This window comes from Pelecanus crispus, chromosome 1 (assembly GCF_030463565.1).
Source record: "Pelecanus crispus isolate bPelCri1 chromosome 1, bPelCri1.pri, whole genome shotgun sequence".
Lineage (NCBI taxonomy): Eukaryota > Metazoa > Chordata > Aves > Pelecaniformes > Pelecanidae > Pelecanus > Pelecanus crispus.
Genome location: NC_134643.1, coordinates 160845594 through 160864637, shown reverse-complemented (window position 1 = coordinate 160864637; position 19044 = coordinate 160845594). Strand labels below are relative to the sequence as shown.

The window sequence follows — 19044 nt, the reverse complement described above, 5'->3', positions numbered from 1 at the left end:
AAGTGCTCAATGTCATGAACATGAGAGGCAAATAGCCAAACATTGTAACTCAGCAAGTATCACTTAAAAGTGGTCTATTGTGATCAGAGACAAGTAACAGCAATTCATCATCCTAAACATAGCCCTGAGTGACTTCCAGAGAGAAAGCCATCTCTCTGGCAAATGTGTTACAAAGGTAATCGCTGCTAATCTAATGTAATGCAGACTCTTCCCCATACATTTTCCTTGAAAGTGGCTTTTATTTACATTTGTAGTCTTTATTTCCAGTAAGAGATTTCTAACAAAGTAACTTGAACAATGAACTTGAAAGCAATGCTTCAGAAAGCTGTGCAGCACCAGCTCTTTTACTTTAGAGAAAGTCATTGTGTCTCAGAACTACTAGGTTACTGAATAACCCAATGACCAATCGTGCCTTCACAGGGGATTCATAAAAAATGTGAGTTGGGCTGGAAATTTTAATATGGGACCTGGTAATAAGGAATTTGGTAGATATAATCCTTTTTTTCTTGTACAACTCCTAAATCAGCTGCTGCAATTAGCAATGATGAAAATGATTCAAAACAGATACTTAGAACTAAACAGTCTGATTCCTATTATCAGAGCAGTGAAAAGAATCAAGTGCAAAATGGATTAAGTTGGATTCTGGAAAATGCACAGAAGCAAAGGAATTCAGAATGAAAGCCTTCTATTTCTGACTTGTGAAGACTGCTTTCATACCTACTGCCTTCATCTTTAGTGCAGAAGCAAGACAGTTATTTTAAGAAACACATCAATGAAAGAGTAAGTTAAGAGAAGAATGTAAAGCTGCCTCTGTTCTTGGAGCTCTGCTTTGCTTCAAGAGATTTCTGGTATTTCAGTGGAAGGCCTTACATGAAAAGAAGTCCCATGACCCAAGGCATCAAGTGATACTTCTACACCTTTTCAACTTTTGGACAGGGAAAACTGTTGGTTTAAAAGCCTCAACCAATAAAATAAATTGAACGAATAGTCTTCTCAGATTCCTTGCTATTCCTTGCTAATTTAAAAAATGAGTATTACAATTATCTCACCCTGTGCTATGGCTAAAAGGAGAAAAACCCCTATACACAAACATGCACACATATACGTATATACAGAAACAAACATATACATTTTTATGGTGCAAAAGCTAATCTATATGCATAAGATAAAGAAGAACGTTGGTGGGTATCTCCTTGAGCAAGAGTTTCGTAAGTGATTCTTAAAGGTTAATGTGGGTGCTTGATCAGGGATGGTATAAAAGGAACATGAATTTCAGAGGTGGGTCATTTGAATTTTTCTGAAAGTCAAGCCCCTTCCACTCACATCCAATGAACAACCAAAAAAGTAAGACCAACAAAAACTATAGCCTCTCTTGAGAATCTTGCCCTCAGTCTGCCCAGTCATTTTCAAGGCATACCAATTTCTATGGCACTAAACCAAAAACAGCATGGAGTACAACTGCAGACACAAGATGGATTCTATTATGCAAAATAAATATCAAATGTTTTGCAGTAGAGCCAAATAGTTTTTTGAACATACCAAGATGTCAGGACTACAACCCACTGATGATTTGAATTGTCCTTTCTCTTGGGTGGTATATACAGACCCAAGAAAACCATAACAGCAATCTCTATTCCCATTCACTTTATATGGCAGGAAGGGGGATCAGCAAGAGCTGATACAGATTAGAAGCAATGACAGGAATCATAGTAATGCCTATATCTAATGATTATCTTTTAAGTTATAAGTTGGAGATTCCCTTGTCAGATTCTTATCTAACAACAGTGGTACAATTCACCACACCCTTGCTCACACCTCTACCTTCAGCACTGGGCTTATTATGCCAGGATAGTTTTTGCTAGTGGCCTTAAAATTTAAAATGGACCAGAAGGTCAACATGTTGGATTGATGCAGAACAGCTATATCTGATATAAGTGCCACACTTTATGCTAGCTGAGAATCTGGAATTGTTAAAAAATACATGATTGATTTTGCAACTGTTTCCTTTAATTCAGACAATAATGGCTGTATTCAAGCAGTATGTCCAAAACAGTGGAAGAAGCCTGGCAGTCTACTGTACAATAGATAATGCTACCATTTGCAAACAAAAGGAAACTGAGCCCTAAAAACTTTCTAGTTATGGCTAGTCAAAAAAAGGAGAATTGATTTGGACAAGAATTGTGAATAAATTCAAAACTTTTTCTCCTTCAAAGTACATCATAGCTTTTGCAAAACATCATTTCAAAGTAAATCTTTTCATTTCAGTTAGACTCAAAATAGACTACTTGATTTGTTTGGGTTTTCCCCAAAATGGATTTATTTTTGATCAAAGTCTAAACTGAAAACATGCACACTTTGAAACATTTCATCAAAGGAACTCAAACTTTAAAGGCAGGAAATAAAAATACACAGATTAAAAGCCTTTTCCAAAAAAGTAAAGTACCATATGCACTTTTCACAGGCTTCTTCATTTTACAAACACAGCAGAACCAAAACCTTACCTGCTGATGAATGGTCTGATATTATCACCAGTGATAGGAGCCATACTCATTGGCATGGGTTCAGGAGTGGACAGCCAGTAGGAATAGTCATTCCTTGATGCAAAGTTACATACGTTGTTGATATTGCAGAATAAGAAAGGCATGGTACTAAATTTACGAAGACAGCTTCCTGCTGTGCCTGAAATATTAAGTGAAAGGTTACTTGTTAACCTGTTTTTGTTAAACCATTGCCAAATGCCAAACAAATATTTCCAGAAGCAGCTAAAAAGCAGATGACACTTGCTCTGGAGGGCCCAGTTCTCTCAGAGGAAGTGACTTCTCTTAGGTCTATAAGGAAGGAACAGGGCAAAGCAAGGAATAGCCCAGTCTTGCCTGTAGAATTATGGAATAACTTAGGTTGGAATAGACCTCTAGAGGTCACCTATCCTAATCCCCTGCCAGTTAGATCAGGTTGCTTGGGTCCATAGCCAGTTGAGTTTTGAGTATCTCCAAAGACAGAGATTCAACAACATCTCTGGGGTCCCATTCCAGTGTTTGAGCATCAGCATGGTGAAAAAGCTTTTCTTCATGTTTCACTGGAATATATCTCATACTTGTGTCCATGTCTTCTTCTGTCACTGAGCCCCTCTGAGAAGAGTTTGGCTCCATCTTCTCTACTGTCCCTGCAGACAGCAATAAAGGCCTCCCACTAAATTGCTGTTAAGGCTGAACAAACCCAGTTCCATCAGACTGTCCAGACCCCACTAGCCATCTTAGTAGCTAGCTGTTGTATTCACTGTGGTATATCAGTGCCTTCCTTGTTCTGGGAGGCCCAATTCTGGGCACAATATACCAGATGTGGTCTCACAACTGCCAAACAGAGGGGAAGGATCACTTCCCTCCATCCACTGGCCACACTTTTGCCAATAGAGCCCAGGAGGTTGGGCAGGGGGGAATGGGGTAGTTGTTGCAAGGGCTCACACTCAGCGTTCAACGTTGCTCACCAGGACTCCCAGGTCCTTTTCTGCAAAGCAGCTTTCTAGCAGTCCGTACTGCTGCTACTGGAAGTAGCAGTCAGTCCCCAGTCTGTTCTGTTGCACAAGGTTATTTCATTCTAGGTGCACCCCTTTGCATTTGCCTTTACTGAACTTCTTGAGGCTCTTCTCAGCCCTTTCTCCAGCTTGGCCAGGTCCCTCTGAATGGCAGCTGTGTCCAGTAGGGAATCAACCTTCCCTCCCAGGCTGGCATTGGCGACAAACTTGCTGAGAGTGCACTCTATCCCATCATCCAAGTCATTAATAAATTTATTAAACACTATTGGCCCAGTACTAATTCCTGAGGGACATCACTAATCAACAACCACCACTCCGACTTTGTACATCTGATCACATCCCTCTGAGCCTGATGGACCCACCAATTTTCCACTCACCTTATCATCTACTTAGCCAGCCCATATCTCACTAATTTGACTATAAAGATACTATGGATGACCATGTCAAAGGCTTTGATAAAGACTTTCTAAATAAACTGACATTGTTTCTGTTATACACCAAACCATTATTTGTACCAACCTAGAAGGCATAATAAAGCAAAATAGCTAGCCAAAAATAATTATAGAGATTTGTTCAATACAGTTCTACAAATGAAAGAAACATTTGGTTTGTAATAAACTCTAATTGAATTCTAATTTGATCTCTACTTACCCAGATCTTGGCCATGTGCTCTTTCATTGCCTTGCACATAAAGCAAGGAATAGCCATGGTAAATCAGCCTTGTTCCAAATGGACACAATGGTTCTTCAGTGGTTTGACTGTGTCTGGTAACAAGGAAGCCATGAGCAACAGATGGTGCACCTGGTGGGCCCATAGCCCCAGGCAAACCTTCAGGGCCAGGTGGACCAGGGAATCCTCTGGGTCCTACAATACAGAGAGTCTCCTTTTATCTCTACAGACAGCAGTACTCTGCCTACATAACTAAAGAAGTGAAATTAGATATATTCACACCTCATATCCTGTGTTATTTTTCTATGAAGGAATCAAGTCTTTGAAAAACTTGTGGGTTTACCTGGGGGACCATAAGGACCAACTTCTCCTTTTTGCCCTGGTTTACCATCAAACCCTGGACTACCAGGTGGTCCAGGCACACCTGAAGGTCCTGTCACCCCTGTTGAAAAAACAAGGAATAGTTATTACTGGATACTACTTCACGTTAGTTCTGACTTTTTGGCTTTTAATATACTATGGCACAAGCACACCTCAGCATAAACTAGACTCATGCAGATTCAGGGCCTATATTTCAATATATAGAGCACATATGTGGGTTACTGCAGGCGAAGTGATTATGGTAGAGAGGAACCGAGAAGTAAGCAGAGCGTGTCCTTCTAAAATAACTAGTATTCGCCTGGAATATGAAAAGGAAGGGCAGCAATCTCTTCCCTCTCTGCTTATCATATGACTCAACCAAAAATAGACCATAAAAAAGTAGGGTCATGAACAGTGGGAAAATCAGTATTCTCTTAACTTCTTCCCAAATATTATGTCTTCCCTTTAATGATTTCTAGGGATGCTTTGTGTCCCACATAAACTCAGTAACTCTGACTTTGGGAAAAAGAAGTTAACACCATCAGCACCACACCAACATTTCTGTGGCACATCAGAAGGTTTAGATAGTCACAGCTGTCCTTTTCCTGATCACTCAAAAAGCAATATTGTGTTCATATATTGAACTGACTACAGGAGAACAGCGACAGATCCCCTACAAGCAAGTCTATGCTGTGTTCAGTCACTGAGATTATTTCGTAGCTATTTCCTAATGGACGCAGTTGCAGAGTTGTAACCCCACCTTCAAGTGCAAACTTCTGTATCTATTATATTAAATAGAAAGAAGATATTAATTATATTCCACTGTAATTCCCCATCATCTTCTAATAAAACAATCAGGAACAAAGCTTTCCCTTAGAATCTTAACAGCTTAAGAACACCTCTGAGCTTCCACTCTCCACATCCTGTCTTTCTGAAGGACATGTGTCCTTGTGCCAGCATTTCATTTGTCTTACCCTTTGCTCCATTCTCTTTTTCCCTAATGTGTTTAGTTTTTTGCAGTTCACCTTTTCTTTATAAAAATTGCAATGTCTGGACTAAGAGACAAAATCTAGGACTATGGAACAAGCTTCCTCAGGAAGCACTTTCCACTCCAAGATCAAGGTGGTTTTCCTCATGCTTGTCTTCTCCCAGAGACACACAGTTAATTTATTTAGTTTGGATTCAACGCTAAAGACAGAAGATACCCTAACAAATACATTCTGGGGAAAAGATGAGCAGTGTGCTGCAAGTCATTCTGCTTACTGCCTATCTCAGATACTGATGTGATGACTGCAGAGTGAGAGCCTATAAAAAATCAGTAGGAAGGCATCTGTTTCTGGGACTCCTTTGGATGAGCTTCAGAAGAAGGACTCTCTTCCTCATCACTGACATAATTTAAGTGGCTTATAAAAAGCTGGATAATATTATACCAAAAATCTTCTAGTGTCTAGCCTACCATTGGTCTATTTTTATATTAGTTAAAAAGTATTTCTACTGGCAAGTTAGAAACTCTCACCTTGCTGTCCTTTGGGACCTGGAAGTCCTGGGAATCCTTTGAGACCAACTGGTCCTACAGGGCCAGGTAAGCCAGGATCACCTTTAACAAGCTGAAAAGCACCTGGTGGGCCTGGTGGGCCTTGTAAACCTGCCAAAGTTAACAGAGAAAATCACCACGTATTTAGTATTGCACAATAAAAAAGTGAGAAAACAATGTTACCTTGTATTATGTAGTCAGAGAATAGACTATAGCTACATGATATCAATGTGTCTAAGACTTTATACATAGGGACATATTTGTTAAGAAGCCAAACCCAAAGTTGACAGGGGGTAGAAGACAATGGGGTTCAAGGCACAATGGGGAAAACAGCCTGGGCTGGGCCTCTGCCACTGACAAACTGCTGGTAACACCTAAGTAGCTGCACATGTTGCTGCTGAAAACCATACTGCTACCTCCTACATTCCCACCTCCCACCAGATGGGACAAAGCAGGCCCACAGATGTAGCTCTGACCAGAAGCACTGTGACCAGGGCAAACAGGGAGCAGCATCTGTTGGGGGTGGCACTGGCAGTTTGCACAGCAGTTTGCTCAGAAGAGCTGCCCACTCTGCCAGTTACCGGGCTGCTGCCTGCTCTGGCTTAGGCTGCAGCCCTGATGGTTACGCCAACTAACTGACGGCTGTGCAAGCCTACCCAGAAGCTTGAGGTCTCCAGGGAATTAGAATTAGAAGGATGACATCTTTCAAAAGCGTTACCATTTTTTAATTGGACTCTTTTTCTAAGAACTGTAAGAAGACTGTGACCTCCTGAAAGAAAACGGCATCCACCACTGCAACTGCAAGGTTGTGGCTAAAACCCAAAAGGAAGCACTACAGCCTATCTGTGCTGATGTCTCCACCCAAACAGACCTCCCAAGGACTGAAATAGCTGTTCAGACCTTAGGTTGCATGGAGTTCCCTCAGCTAGTTTGCGGATGACACCAAGCTGAGTGGTGTAGTCAATACACTAAAGGAAAGGGAAGCCATCCAGAGGGACCTTGACATGCTTGAGAAGCGGGCCAATGTGAACCTCATGAAGTTCAATAAGGCCAAGTGCAAGGTCCTACACCTGGGTCAGGGCAATACCCAATATCAGTACAGACTGGGGGATGAATGGATTGAGAGCAGCCCTCCAGAGAAGGACTTGGGGATACAGGTAGATGAAAAATTGGATATGAGCTGGCAATGTATGCTCGCAGCCCAGAAAGCCAATCATATTCTGGGCTACATGAAAAGAAGCATGGCCAGCAAGCCAAGGGAGGCGATCTGCCCTTCTACTCTGCTCTGGTGAGACCCCACCTGGAATACTGCATCCAGCTCTGGGGTCCCCAGCACAAGGAAGACATGAAGCTGTTAGAGTGGGTCCAGGGGAGGGCCACAAAAAATGATCAGAGGGCTGGAGCACCTCTCCTATGAAGAAAGGCTGAGAACTTTGGGGTTGTTCAGCCTGGAGAAGAGAAGGCTTCATGGAGACCTTATTGTGGCATTTCAATACATAAAGGGGGCTTATAAGAAAGATGGTGAGAGACTCCAGGGTCTGGAGTGACAGGACAGGCGGCAACCATTTTAAACAGAAAGGGGCTAGATCTGCATTGGACTTAAGGAAGAATTTTTTTTACAGTGAGGTTGGTGAGACACTGGACCAGGTTGCCCAGAGAAGTTGTGGATGCCCCATCATCAGAAATGTTCAAAGTCAGGTTGGATGGGGCTCTGAGCAGCCTGATCTAGTGAAAGATGTTCCTGCCCATGGCAGGGGGGTTGAACTAGATGACCTTTAAAGGTGCCTTCCAACCCAAACCATTCTATGATTCTATTGTTCTAGGATAGCATTTAAAGATTCTAATAATGACAAAAACTCAGTACTGATTTTTCAAAGCAGGACATAAATACATTCATTCTCTACCCCAATACTTAAATCTAATCTGACCATTCAGATGCTGATACCATAAAATCTGGTTTCTTATTCTACCTTTTTACACTGAATAAAAGCAGCGGGGGGAGATATCCATTGATCAGTCACAAATAACATTTTTAACAACAACATCTGGGAAAAAAGGTAAGTCTTTGTATTATACCTTTAGATCCAGGAAGACCTTGGTCACCTCGCTCACCCTTAAGGCCTGGGAAGCCAGGAGATCCTTTTGGACCTGAAGTCAAAGGAAATATTTACATAAAAATTCAATAATTTCTTAATTTGGAAGGATATGTGCAAAATAATTATGTATGACCCCATGATCATGTAAGGGTTATGACTTTATTTGCACAAGTACTTTTTAACTGTTTGCAAGAACAAGATACAAACAACAGCACTAAGTCACCAAAGAAATGATGACTGAAACCAAATTTCTCTTACTTTAGTTAATAATATCTTTCTCCAAAGTATAAGATTTTTTTTTCTATTAATAACTGTATTTTTTATACACGTGGTGTTTTCATGTATATGATGGTGACAGTAGCAGCATATAGTCAACAATGGAAACATACTGAGCCCGTGTTTCCACAAATATAGCTATAACATTTGCCTCTCCAATTCTAAAGAAAATCTTGAAGATTCCTAACTAGTAATGTCTAAACAATTGATTTTACATCCACCTTTTAAAGCAAGTGCACACTTAAAATTGGCAAAGCAAGAAAACAGGCAAAAGGCAAAAAAACTTGAAAAAAATCTCTATGTTCTTGTACGGTTTTTGATGCAGCTTTCAATGTCCTGTTTCAATAATTTGTAACAAAGTCAACATTCTTTGAGCATCTCTGAGGATAAGAAAGAGACATCTTTACATACTTTTTAGGAATATGGTAAATTTTCTTCTCACCTGGAACACCTGGAACTCCCGGAGGTCCCAGATCACCCTTTTGACCAATATCTCCTGGTAAACCAGGACTACCCTGTATAAAACAAAACATGAAGTATAGTTATCCTACACTATTATGATATGGCTTTCAAATAGGCTGTGTATTTTTGGAAACCTGTGAAAAACTGGATGATCTTAAAGGTCTTTTCCAACCTAAACGATTCTATGATTCTATGAAAAAAATTTAATACAAGAGAAAATCCATTAAGTTTAAGAAATGGTTACTCCCCTTATTGATGGGAAGCTTCTCTTACAGGAACAAGTGTGACACCTTGTTCTTACTATTTTTTGCCTTACAAAGATACTAGATCAGAATAAGGTCTCACTAACAGTGTAGCTAATAAAAAGGTTCTCGACCATAGACCACATTGTTATGAAAAACATCAGTAAGCACAAATCTCAGCAAATACTAATTTCAGTGCAGCCCCAGCAGGCGGTTGCTACTTAGATAATTGAATGGGGTAATTCTAGACCACAGCAGACTTGAAAACTTCTACATTCACATGTGGAATGAAATTAAATGTGCTCAACAATTTATAACCCTCTGAAGACTTTTACTTTTCAACAGGGCTAAAATACTCAAGGACTTAAACACTTCAAACACAATGCGAGCTCCTCCTTCTGTCTTCACTATTATAAACTGCTCCCCTGAAATTATTGGTAACAAGTTCATTGTAGCCTCACTTCAAGGAAAACCAAGCCCATATTTCAAAAGACAGTGTAAATAGTCATTTAAATGACAACCAGTTTCCTTTTCTTCTTATGTCTGTTGCAGACCATCTGCAAAAAGATTATAAGTATAGTTTAGAGTTTCTCCCTGGCTGAAGCAATATGGCAGTGATAGTCCCCTATATAATAAAATGTGGAACACAGGTGGAGGAAAGAAACAAAATCCCTTTGCTGAGTAACTTACTGATCAGAGGCTGGAGATGTGAATTGAGTACTCAGTGAAAATAATACCAACGGTAGGATTCATCTCATTATATTTGGACAGCAATAGAGTAGACACACACAGGAGTGATTTTTCATTTGATGTAAGTTAGATGTTTATATTAAGGTGAGAAGAATGGCTCCCTACAAATGTCTAATTCTTTCCACTGCCTATAAAGGGAGAAGAGATGACTAGCTCAAAAATGGATGTCAACAGTAAGACTTCCAAAGTTAAACAAAAGACATGCTACCCTCGGAGTGTTAAGGGAGGTATTAATGAAGTAACGTTCCCTGGGTTCCGTCAGCCACATAGTCACAGTATGCAGGATTGTTTAAAGAAATGGCCCTCTCTTTGTGCTATAACGTGAACTTCTGTAGCAGAACCTGAACAAAACAGGAGGGCTAACATTCATTCAGAAGACAGTCATGAGTCAGACAATCTCATCAAAAGAGGTTTTTTTAATAACTTTTTTTTTCCCCATCGGATATAGCTTGGCAAACAACATTTTGTTTTGGATCCATTCCAAACAAAACTATTTCAGTTCGTGAAAATGATGAAAATGTTTCTTTTCTCATTTCAATGTTAAAATGCACAGAAAAACCCATGCGATTTGTATTTCACTGTCTGATCTCCGCATTCACTTTTTTTGGATAGGATTTTTGGGCAGACTGTGTCACCCATGTTGTAACAAAATCTTCTTTCTGATATAGGTTACCATGTACCTGGAGACCTGTATGAGCAACTGAGCTGTAATCAGGGCCTGTCACGCTGGGGAGGATGAAGACATTAGAAACCCATCTTAGTATGTATGACCAGAGGAAGTTTAATATTGACGTAACTCTCACTGGAGCATTTCACACTGAGTCAACAACGCAACACTATACATTGTGGCTCAAGGATAGTAAAACATTTTCTTTTGACTGAAGGCATGGAGTCAAAATCCTTCGGCATTTCCCATTCTTGATAAAGCAGTCTTGGACTGGAATATGAACCTGTGAAAAGCTTTAGAATTTCCTGGGGTATAGGAATTTAGCTCTCTGCAGAAGTGTTGCAAATTCTTAAAATAGGGAAAATATACTGGAATGTTATTTTGAAATTTACTATCTTCAAAGCTGGTATGGTATGGTATGGTCTGGTCTGGTCTGGTCTGGTCTGGTCTCAAAGATAGAAAGGCATAGCCAAGACCTAGTGTCAGACCACTGAAGCAAATCCTTGATGGCTCTGTGAAGTGATTCCTGGATGTAGAAAAGGATGCAGTAGATCTTTGCATTATCAAGAATAATGTGGACATTTTAAGTCCACTATCAGTATCCTGCTTTTCACAGCAGGATCTTATTCCTGAGTCTTCCTTCCTTTTGTACACTAGGAATTGTTGAGTCATACCTACCTACTTTCTTATTCCTTCTTCCATAAATTTTATTATTATTATTATTTTCTTAGTAGGAAAAAGGAAATGAAAAGTTAAAATATAGGCCTTGTTTTTCAGTGTGGAAAAAGGCGGCAGACACTCTGAGAGAAAGAGTATAGAAGACCAACTATTCTGCATGACTGTCCTATTCTACTTCATTCTCCCTAATATACAGAAAAGGGTGTGTTTTAGATCAGTGAAAATGAATAATATATGACAGCAATGTATTAATAGCATCACCTGTTTGTATTTCTAAATCAGCAGCTATATTTCATTGCTGACAGTACTGAAAGTGCACTTTATTTGAAAGGTTTCATAACAAAACCAAATAGTTCAGGTATTTTCAGAAGGCAATTTATCGTGAAATATGCAACCTTTAAAATTAACTAATAATGCATTTGCAGGATTTACGGGTCTGCTGCAGCCATCCTGTACTGTTAATACACTGTAAATTATATTCTGAGTGTTGTATGTTACCACTCGCTATCTATAAATTTCTAATAAGTTCATTAGCTCACTGGGGCTTATTGGTAGGCAGCCTTTAAAAGGAGAGAATTGAAATGTCTTCAAACTGACTTTACGTCATCAGCAGTGAGTCCAAATGCACTTTGAACATAAAGTGTCATTATTTTGAACAAGAAACATCTATGATTAATATATCCATTAATTACAAGAACCAGCTTTCAGCAAATCTGTGGTGTACCGAAAGTAACTTACTGGCAGTCCCTGAAAACCCGGATCACCTTTGACTCCCGGACCCCCAGGAGTCCCAGGCCAGCCACTGCTCCCCGGCTCTCCTTTGGCCCCTTTCAGACCTGGGGTACCTGGTGGACCTGTTGGACCTGGTAAACCTACAAAGCAGAAGAAGAGAGTATTTAGTGGCAAAATTTGTTCAGAGCAGTACCTGATGGAGGACAAGCTGGCTCAATCTACAGATGGGCAGAACCAAAGTAATTACTGCAACAATATTTCAAGAAAGTAAGTAGGAGAATATGTTGCAGGGAGGTCCCCATCTGACTGGACATCTACCATTTACCAGCAAGTAGCTGATGGAAAATAGTGGAGTTTTCTATATGTGCAGAACAAACAGATGGTATGTTCTCAGGTATGAACATGCTGGAGACATATTGCAGCTCTGCTCTACTCTCCTCCTTAACCTCTAGCACAGGGCCACTGCCAAGGTAAGGCCATGCTGGGCCATTTTTAAACACATTAACACTCCAGGACATAGGAACATACAGCCATGGCTGCCTCGAAACAGTAAATAAAGTCCAGAAGGAAACATGGAAATGGGAAGCAAACTGCTCAACATCAGAAAGACTTCCGGACAAAACCAACTGCCTGAGCACATAAAATCAGCCAGTTCTAGGGCATAAGGCCAAACTGCCTATGAAGGGGAGCTTTTCTCTGATCTGTGAGAAGAAGATAAACAAGGATATGTAATATTGATTATATTATTAATTAATTAGGTGAGCTTTGATTAACAGCAGTACATTAATACTAAAGATACAGAATTACCTGGAAGGCCAGGTTGGCCTTGGGGTCCTCTGTCTCCTTTAGGGCCCTCAATTGCACTTCCTGGTAGTCCAGGAAGACCTTGGCTGCCCTTAGGGCCTGGTGGACCAGCATATCCTGGTTCTCCTTTCAGTCCTGGGATCCCCGGACTTCCTGGGGATCCTGGAAAACCCACATCACCTTTCGCACCTAAGATTTGAAACAACCCCCAAAACATGATTAGAGAAAAGATCACAGTCACTGAAACCTTCTGCCTTATTGTCCCTCGTAGTAAGCTTTATTCCTTAAGAAAATATTGACCTTGCCTTTATACATTTGTATAAAAATGCAAAACATTAGGAAAACTGTATTATTCTCCACAATATGACACAAAGTATAAGGAAAAGAGGAGTTTGACTGATGTATCTTTTCTTACCTAAACTTATCACTGGGCTATTTTAATTCACTCTAAAAAAATAGATGAACATTCAGCACCTCTCTATCAGTCCTTACACAAGGAATATAAAGCCCTCAAACCCTTACTCCATTACAATTACTATTGTCATAGCTGAGTAATGGATGTTTTGCTTGACTAAGCACAAAAGGACTTGCTCCTGGAGAAAAAAGGAATTTATTTTTACTAAGATCTAGATTTAGGCACTTAGTACTTACTTTCAGGCTTGTACAAATAGTTAATATTTGCAATTCAGTCAAATTTCAGATCATGATTGAGCAAAACGAATATAGATTAGCTGGTGTAAGTACAACAATAAGAGAAATAAAATGTATAAAGAACGCTATCCCTGGCTCTTTGCCTAAACATGTCCTGGCTGCACCTGGGATAGAGTTCATTTTCTTCCTGGTAGCAGGCATAGTGCTGTGTTTTGGATTTAGCATAAGAATAATGTTGGTAACACACTGATGTTTTAGTTGTTGTTAAGTACTGCTTACACTAGTCAAGGACTTTTCAGCTTCTCATGCCCGGCCAGGGAGAAGCTGGGAGGTTGCGCAGCCAGGACAGCTGACCCAAACTGGCCAAAGGGATATTCCATACCAGATGATATCATGCTCAGTGCATAAAGCTGGGGGGAGTTGGCCAGGGGGCAGCGATCGCTGCTCAGGGACAGGCTGGACATCGGTTGGCAGGTGGCGAGCAATTGCATCGTGCATCACTTGCTTTGTATATTATTATTATTATTATTATTATTATTATTACTACTACTACTACTACTACTACTACTATTTTACTTTGTTTTATTTCAATTATTAAACTGTTCTTATCTCAACCCATGAGTTTTCTCACTTTTAGTTTTCTGATTCTCTCCCCCATCCCACCAGGGCAGGGGGAGGGAGCAAGCGGCTGTGTGGTGCTTAGTTGCTGGCTGGAGTTAACAGAACAGGGTCTTTAAATCCTGCATTTGTTTTTTGGGGTACTACAATACATTTGGAACACAAATTATGTCAGTTGGGTATCTATTTACTCTAAACCCAGATATTTTTACATGAGCTGTGCTGACAAAACGAGACACATGGGTAAAGTGAGAAAAGTGCTCTTATAATCTAGCATTCTACATGCCTTACCAAGCTATCATTAGAAAATTTGCTTATTAAAGTAAGTTCTCTAACATTAGGGCTTTCTCATCAATTAATGACTGTTAATTACTCTGAGATGGTAAATAAAAGATATTCTAAAATTCTGGTTTATCGCTTTTGATTGCCCACACAAGTTTCCTGTATTTATAGAATGAATGAGTGAGGTTAGGCAATGATATTACAAGCTATGTAAGTTCTTCAAAATCTGCCATGTCATGTTAATTTCATAGATGGACTAGTTGAATCTTTTTTGTTTTCTGGATGCTTAAAATTGAAAATCCTTTAATTCTACACAATTTTCTTTATCATCAGCAGCTTGATATTTCTTCACTACTGTATCTATTGCAGTCCAGTGTCTAGGACATACTTATTTCATAAAATGGAGCATGGTGCATTACAGACACCTTGAACAAGCACTGACTCAAGCCAATCAAGCTGTTTTCACAGCACAATGCAGTGACACACTTTGCAAAGACCACAAGTGGTCTTGAAATTGTGATAGCTATGTGCTTGTACCCAAGCTAATAAGTCCCGAGTCCAGGTAATAACAATTTTCAGTAAGATCTCATCAGGTCTCTGCTATCTTTTGCATCTCTGCACCATGCTCCTGTGCATAGCTTAGACATGCTCTACTGAGCTATAGAGAATAACTATTTTAGCAATGAATAAAATTGCATCTGGGCTGCACAACAGACTCAGGTAAAAAAATTACTGCGGTATCCTGGCCACAAAACTACTATCTTTAGCTGTCTGGTGCACAGAGCCTCACTAGACTTTGATTCTTGCAAAATTAGTAGGAAAACAGAAATACTTGGAGTCAAAAGCACAGCACACCAATACAAGAGTTATTTATATTACCTCATCACAGCACAGCTTGCAGTAAATTCCACACTATGAATAATTACCTATTTTAGGGCATATCTAACTCATGTCCAAGATGCTGCCACTGTAACAGAAATTAGTATTTGAGCCTCTCAGAGTTTCTGCCTGCTCTGAAAAGGTATAGCATGTAAAATAATGGAGTAGAAAGTATGTCTGAATTACAGAATTATGTTTATAGTATGTTGGGAGGGAGGTTTGCTGCTTGTTTAAAGAAGTGTTTTACCTTTATCTCCCTTTGCACCAGGAAATCCTGGAAGTCCTCTACCTGGAATACCTGTAAAATAGAGGCAGCAAAAAATTAGAAGATGAGACAGTACTTTAATTAAACCTGTAATGAACAAAACTCTATTAAGCAAATATAAAATCTAAAGAAACGGCTTATACAGAACTTCTTCAGGGCAGAGACTGTCTTTGTTATATATTGGTATTGTATCTAGCACAATGGGTCCTGTATGAGTGAAACCCCTGCCCTAAGAAAATGCAAGCCTGCTCCATTATTTCACAACTGAGCTGCAGACTGAAATTAATTCCAAAACACACCAATTCTTTAAAGTATTGCCAGCTTTTGTGAGAGAAATTCTTTCATGATTACATTGATGAAACACAGTTGCTCATCTAAATTATTAGCTTTGCAATGATGGATGATAGTCAATAGTTTGCAAAATACCATACTAACTTTATTTTCTAAGGTTCGATCCTAAGTACCTCAAACCCAGCACACCCCTCTACCAGCTACTCTTGTGTAGCTTGTGTCTGTGCATTTTCATACCCCATAAAATTAACACGACAGTCACAGTACCTTGTTCACCCTTTGCACCAGCTGCACCTGGAATCCCATCATATCCTGGTTCACCCTTCTGTCCAACGGAACCAGCAGGACCCGGAACTCCAGGTTCACCTGAAAAATCATTGCCATTTTCATTTCACCTATGAATCATCAGACCTTTTTTTACACCTTTTTTTCCTCTAAAGAAAGGCTTAACTTATTCCTTTGCCCTCACAGTGACCAAGCAGATACTGCATGATGACTTCAGTGTGACTTTCCTCTGAGGTTACTTCTGAATTAAATCACTGTGAGATAGGGCTCAAGTATTACAGATTTTCACATTATCATGAATCTCAGTGAGTTTAGAGTGCAGGAAATCCAGCAAAGACTTGTGAATAGCACAGCCCATTGTCCAATGAGATGACATGTCCTGCAGCCAGTAAACTAAGAACACAAGGCTCCAAGTTCAAAAATGTTGTTATACTCACAACAGCAATGGACTTACTCTCCTCCCTACTCTATTTCCTCTTTAACATCTGTGTAATGATGCTAATGTGGTGATTCAGGTTTGCGCCCATGGATCAACTTTATTGTTTTTAAATGAACTCAGAAACAACAGAACTCATGGCTATAGCAACAACCAGTCTTGTGGAAGGTGGTAAAATCTCTTCCACAGACAGTACAAAAGAAGTATTAGCCCCATACTACACTGACTTTCATTTACCTGGGAAACAGCACTGTCTGGTTTTGCTTATGAAATAAACAAATGTACCAGGAAATATCTGAGCCAAAACAAATATAGAATGCCACAGTATTTGTTTTAGCCACTGCCTGGAGGTGAACAGTACTTTAAGTAGCATTCAGTGGTTTATATTTCTTTTCTACCTGGTTCTCCTTTTAAACCTGGAATGCCACTTAAGCCAGGAAGTCCTTTTTCACCCTTTTCTCCATGGCGGCCGGGGCTCCCTAAAGAAAGGAAGACAACATTGGTTTACATGCAGGATATTTGGTATAAGCGTCACACTAATTTTTCACTGCAATTTCTGTTTTATTAAAGCATAAACACTTGCCTGGAAATCCTGCCATGCCAGGGGATCCTTTGGGACCTGGGACACCCGGCATTCCAGGAATTCCTGCACTACCCTTTTCACCTTTATCTCCAGATAAACCTGGACTACCCGTTCTTCCTGGTTCTCCCTAGAAGAAGCAGCACACATTATAAAATCCACACATTAATTCTGAAACAGCTTTTTCTGTTTGCAATGGTAGATGTCACCTCTTATCCATCAGACTTATAAAGAATTTAATTCTTTTTCCATTTAGAAACAAAGTAATTTAGGATTAAATTTGGCATTAAATTCCACCATGAGAATTACTGACTTTTCTAGCAATTGCTTAATACCTACATATGAAAATGAATAATTTTCTATGCATTTTTATGACGGTTTTTACAAAGTCTTTTCCAAATTAGCCTCTTAACTTACTTATTACACTCAATCATCTTCAAAAAAATCTTTTTTTAAGTCTTCAGCAAGCTTGCTACCAGATTAGTAAGTTTTATTTTTACAATTTTTACTTATAAATTCATGATTACTGTCATTGTACAGCTAGGAAAAGCAATGTGAAACAAATGAGAATCCTATTCGAACACTATTAGAGATTAAATTAACTTTATGGACAGTATTAATACAGTTCTCTTGTCAGTAATATCTGAGCATTTTATAGTTTTTTTCAGCTTCCAAGTATCTCTGTAAAAGTACAGAAACACTATTTCAGTGTGATTATTTGCTCTGTTTGGAAGAAGCCCTTTTCACTTTATTTACTTAGTATTTTTAGAAGTTATTCCCCTCCCCCACATTTCTAGCACTGTAAATTAGCCTATTCTGAAGAGAAAGAATAACTAAGAACCCTGGAGATAATGGTCCTGTCAACAGAAAGCATCGAAACCTGTGCATATGCACAACTTTCAAGTTTCTCATCAGGTATTTAAATGAGCATAATAGAAAATATAATAAAATAGCTTAAAGGCCAAAGGTGTCTTTTTGAATGAAGTACTTGGTAGAGACAGACAATTAAAACCTTAGGGGTTTAAATACCTTCTCACCAGGAGACCCTGGAAAGCCAACTCCAGGAAAACCTGGTGCTCCTTTGTCTCCTTTTGCACCTTTTTGCCCAGGGTACCCTGGTGTGCCTGGTGAACCTGGTACTCCCGGCAGGCCCTTTTCTCCAGGTGTTCCTAGTAACAGAAAAAGAAAAATGGTTGTATCAGAACTAGTGTCTCTTTCAGTTTCGCCTTAGCTATTCGGAGCTAGAAAAGCAATGTAACTCACTAAAAGAGCTAGTCAATTAACTTTTGAGATTCACTTTCTAAATGGCACTTTTTATGGGAAGATAAGCTCTCCTCATAAGAGAAGGCCACAATCTTGGATTCAGAGTAAACAGAGCTCTTGCTAAAAATATGATTCGAATAAAAGTTTATGTTGATTTGAATAATTTCTAACAGGATCACAGTGACAAAGGGACTCTGCTATAGCAAATTTTTCTGTCCCCCTTTACCATTTCAGTCTTTTACCTTTGATTTCCTAAATATGCTAGGCACAACACCATCTGAACGGAGACAAATGTTCCATATTGAGATATAGGTTCTTCTCTATTCTATTCTTTACCAATCCCCTCCACAGTAACACTCCTCCCAGACCACTACAGTTTATGATTAACACAGAGTACACAGCAACCCACCAAACTTTTTAAAAGAGGGAAAAAACACAAGAAGCTTAATTCAGTTCACACATTAGTAGACAGACAGACAAACAGGTATCACTTGAAAAACTGCCTGCCTGCAACAGATACACAAATCCTACATATCCAGCTAAAGGATTCGCATGTAGAAACTTAGGAAACCATCCTATTGTTTGTATATCACAATAGGATTGAGAAAGCAATGTCCCAAAAGCTTAAAGTTCAGACACTGCAATTAGTGCAACTGTTTAGTAGACCTACACCAACAAATATTCCATAAAGG

At 39.5% G+C, this 19044-nt stretch overlaps 1 protein-coding gene across 1 annotated transcript in view; it reads right to left on the bottom strand.

The window, feature by feature from the left end:
- COL4A1 (collagen type IV alpha 1 chain) overlaps window positions 1-19044 on the bottom strand; it is a 131146-nt gene that overhangs the window by 3468 nt on the left and 108634 nt on the right. The window contains exons 37-49 of the mRNA XM_075711776.1: window positions 18119-18258; window positions 17089-17219; window positions 16908-16984; window positions 16056-16154; window positions 15480-15530; window positions 12806-12991; window positions 12005-12138; window positions 8910-8982; window positions 8172-8243; window positions 6078-6206; window positions 4545-4643; window positions 4184-4396; window positions 2502-2679 (exon numbers count right to left, since the gene is read on the bottom strand). Of these exons, the coding sequence (XP_075567891.1) occupies window positions 2502-2679; window positions 4184-4396; window positions 4545-4643; window positions 6078-6206; window positions 8172-8243; window positions 8910-8982; window positions 12005-12138; window positions 12806-12991; window positions 15480-15530; window positions 16056-16154; window positions 16908-16984; window positions 17089-17219; window positions 18119-18258 (1582 nt within the window). The remainder of the gene's footprint in view (window positions 1-2501; window positions 2680-4183; window positions 4397-4544; window positions 4644-6077; window positions 6207-8171; window positions 8244-8909; window positions 8983-12004; window positions 12139-12805; window positions 12992-15479; window positions 15531-16055; window positions 16155-16907; window positions 16985-17088; window positions 17220-18118; window positions 18259-19044) is intronic.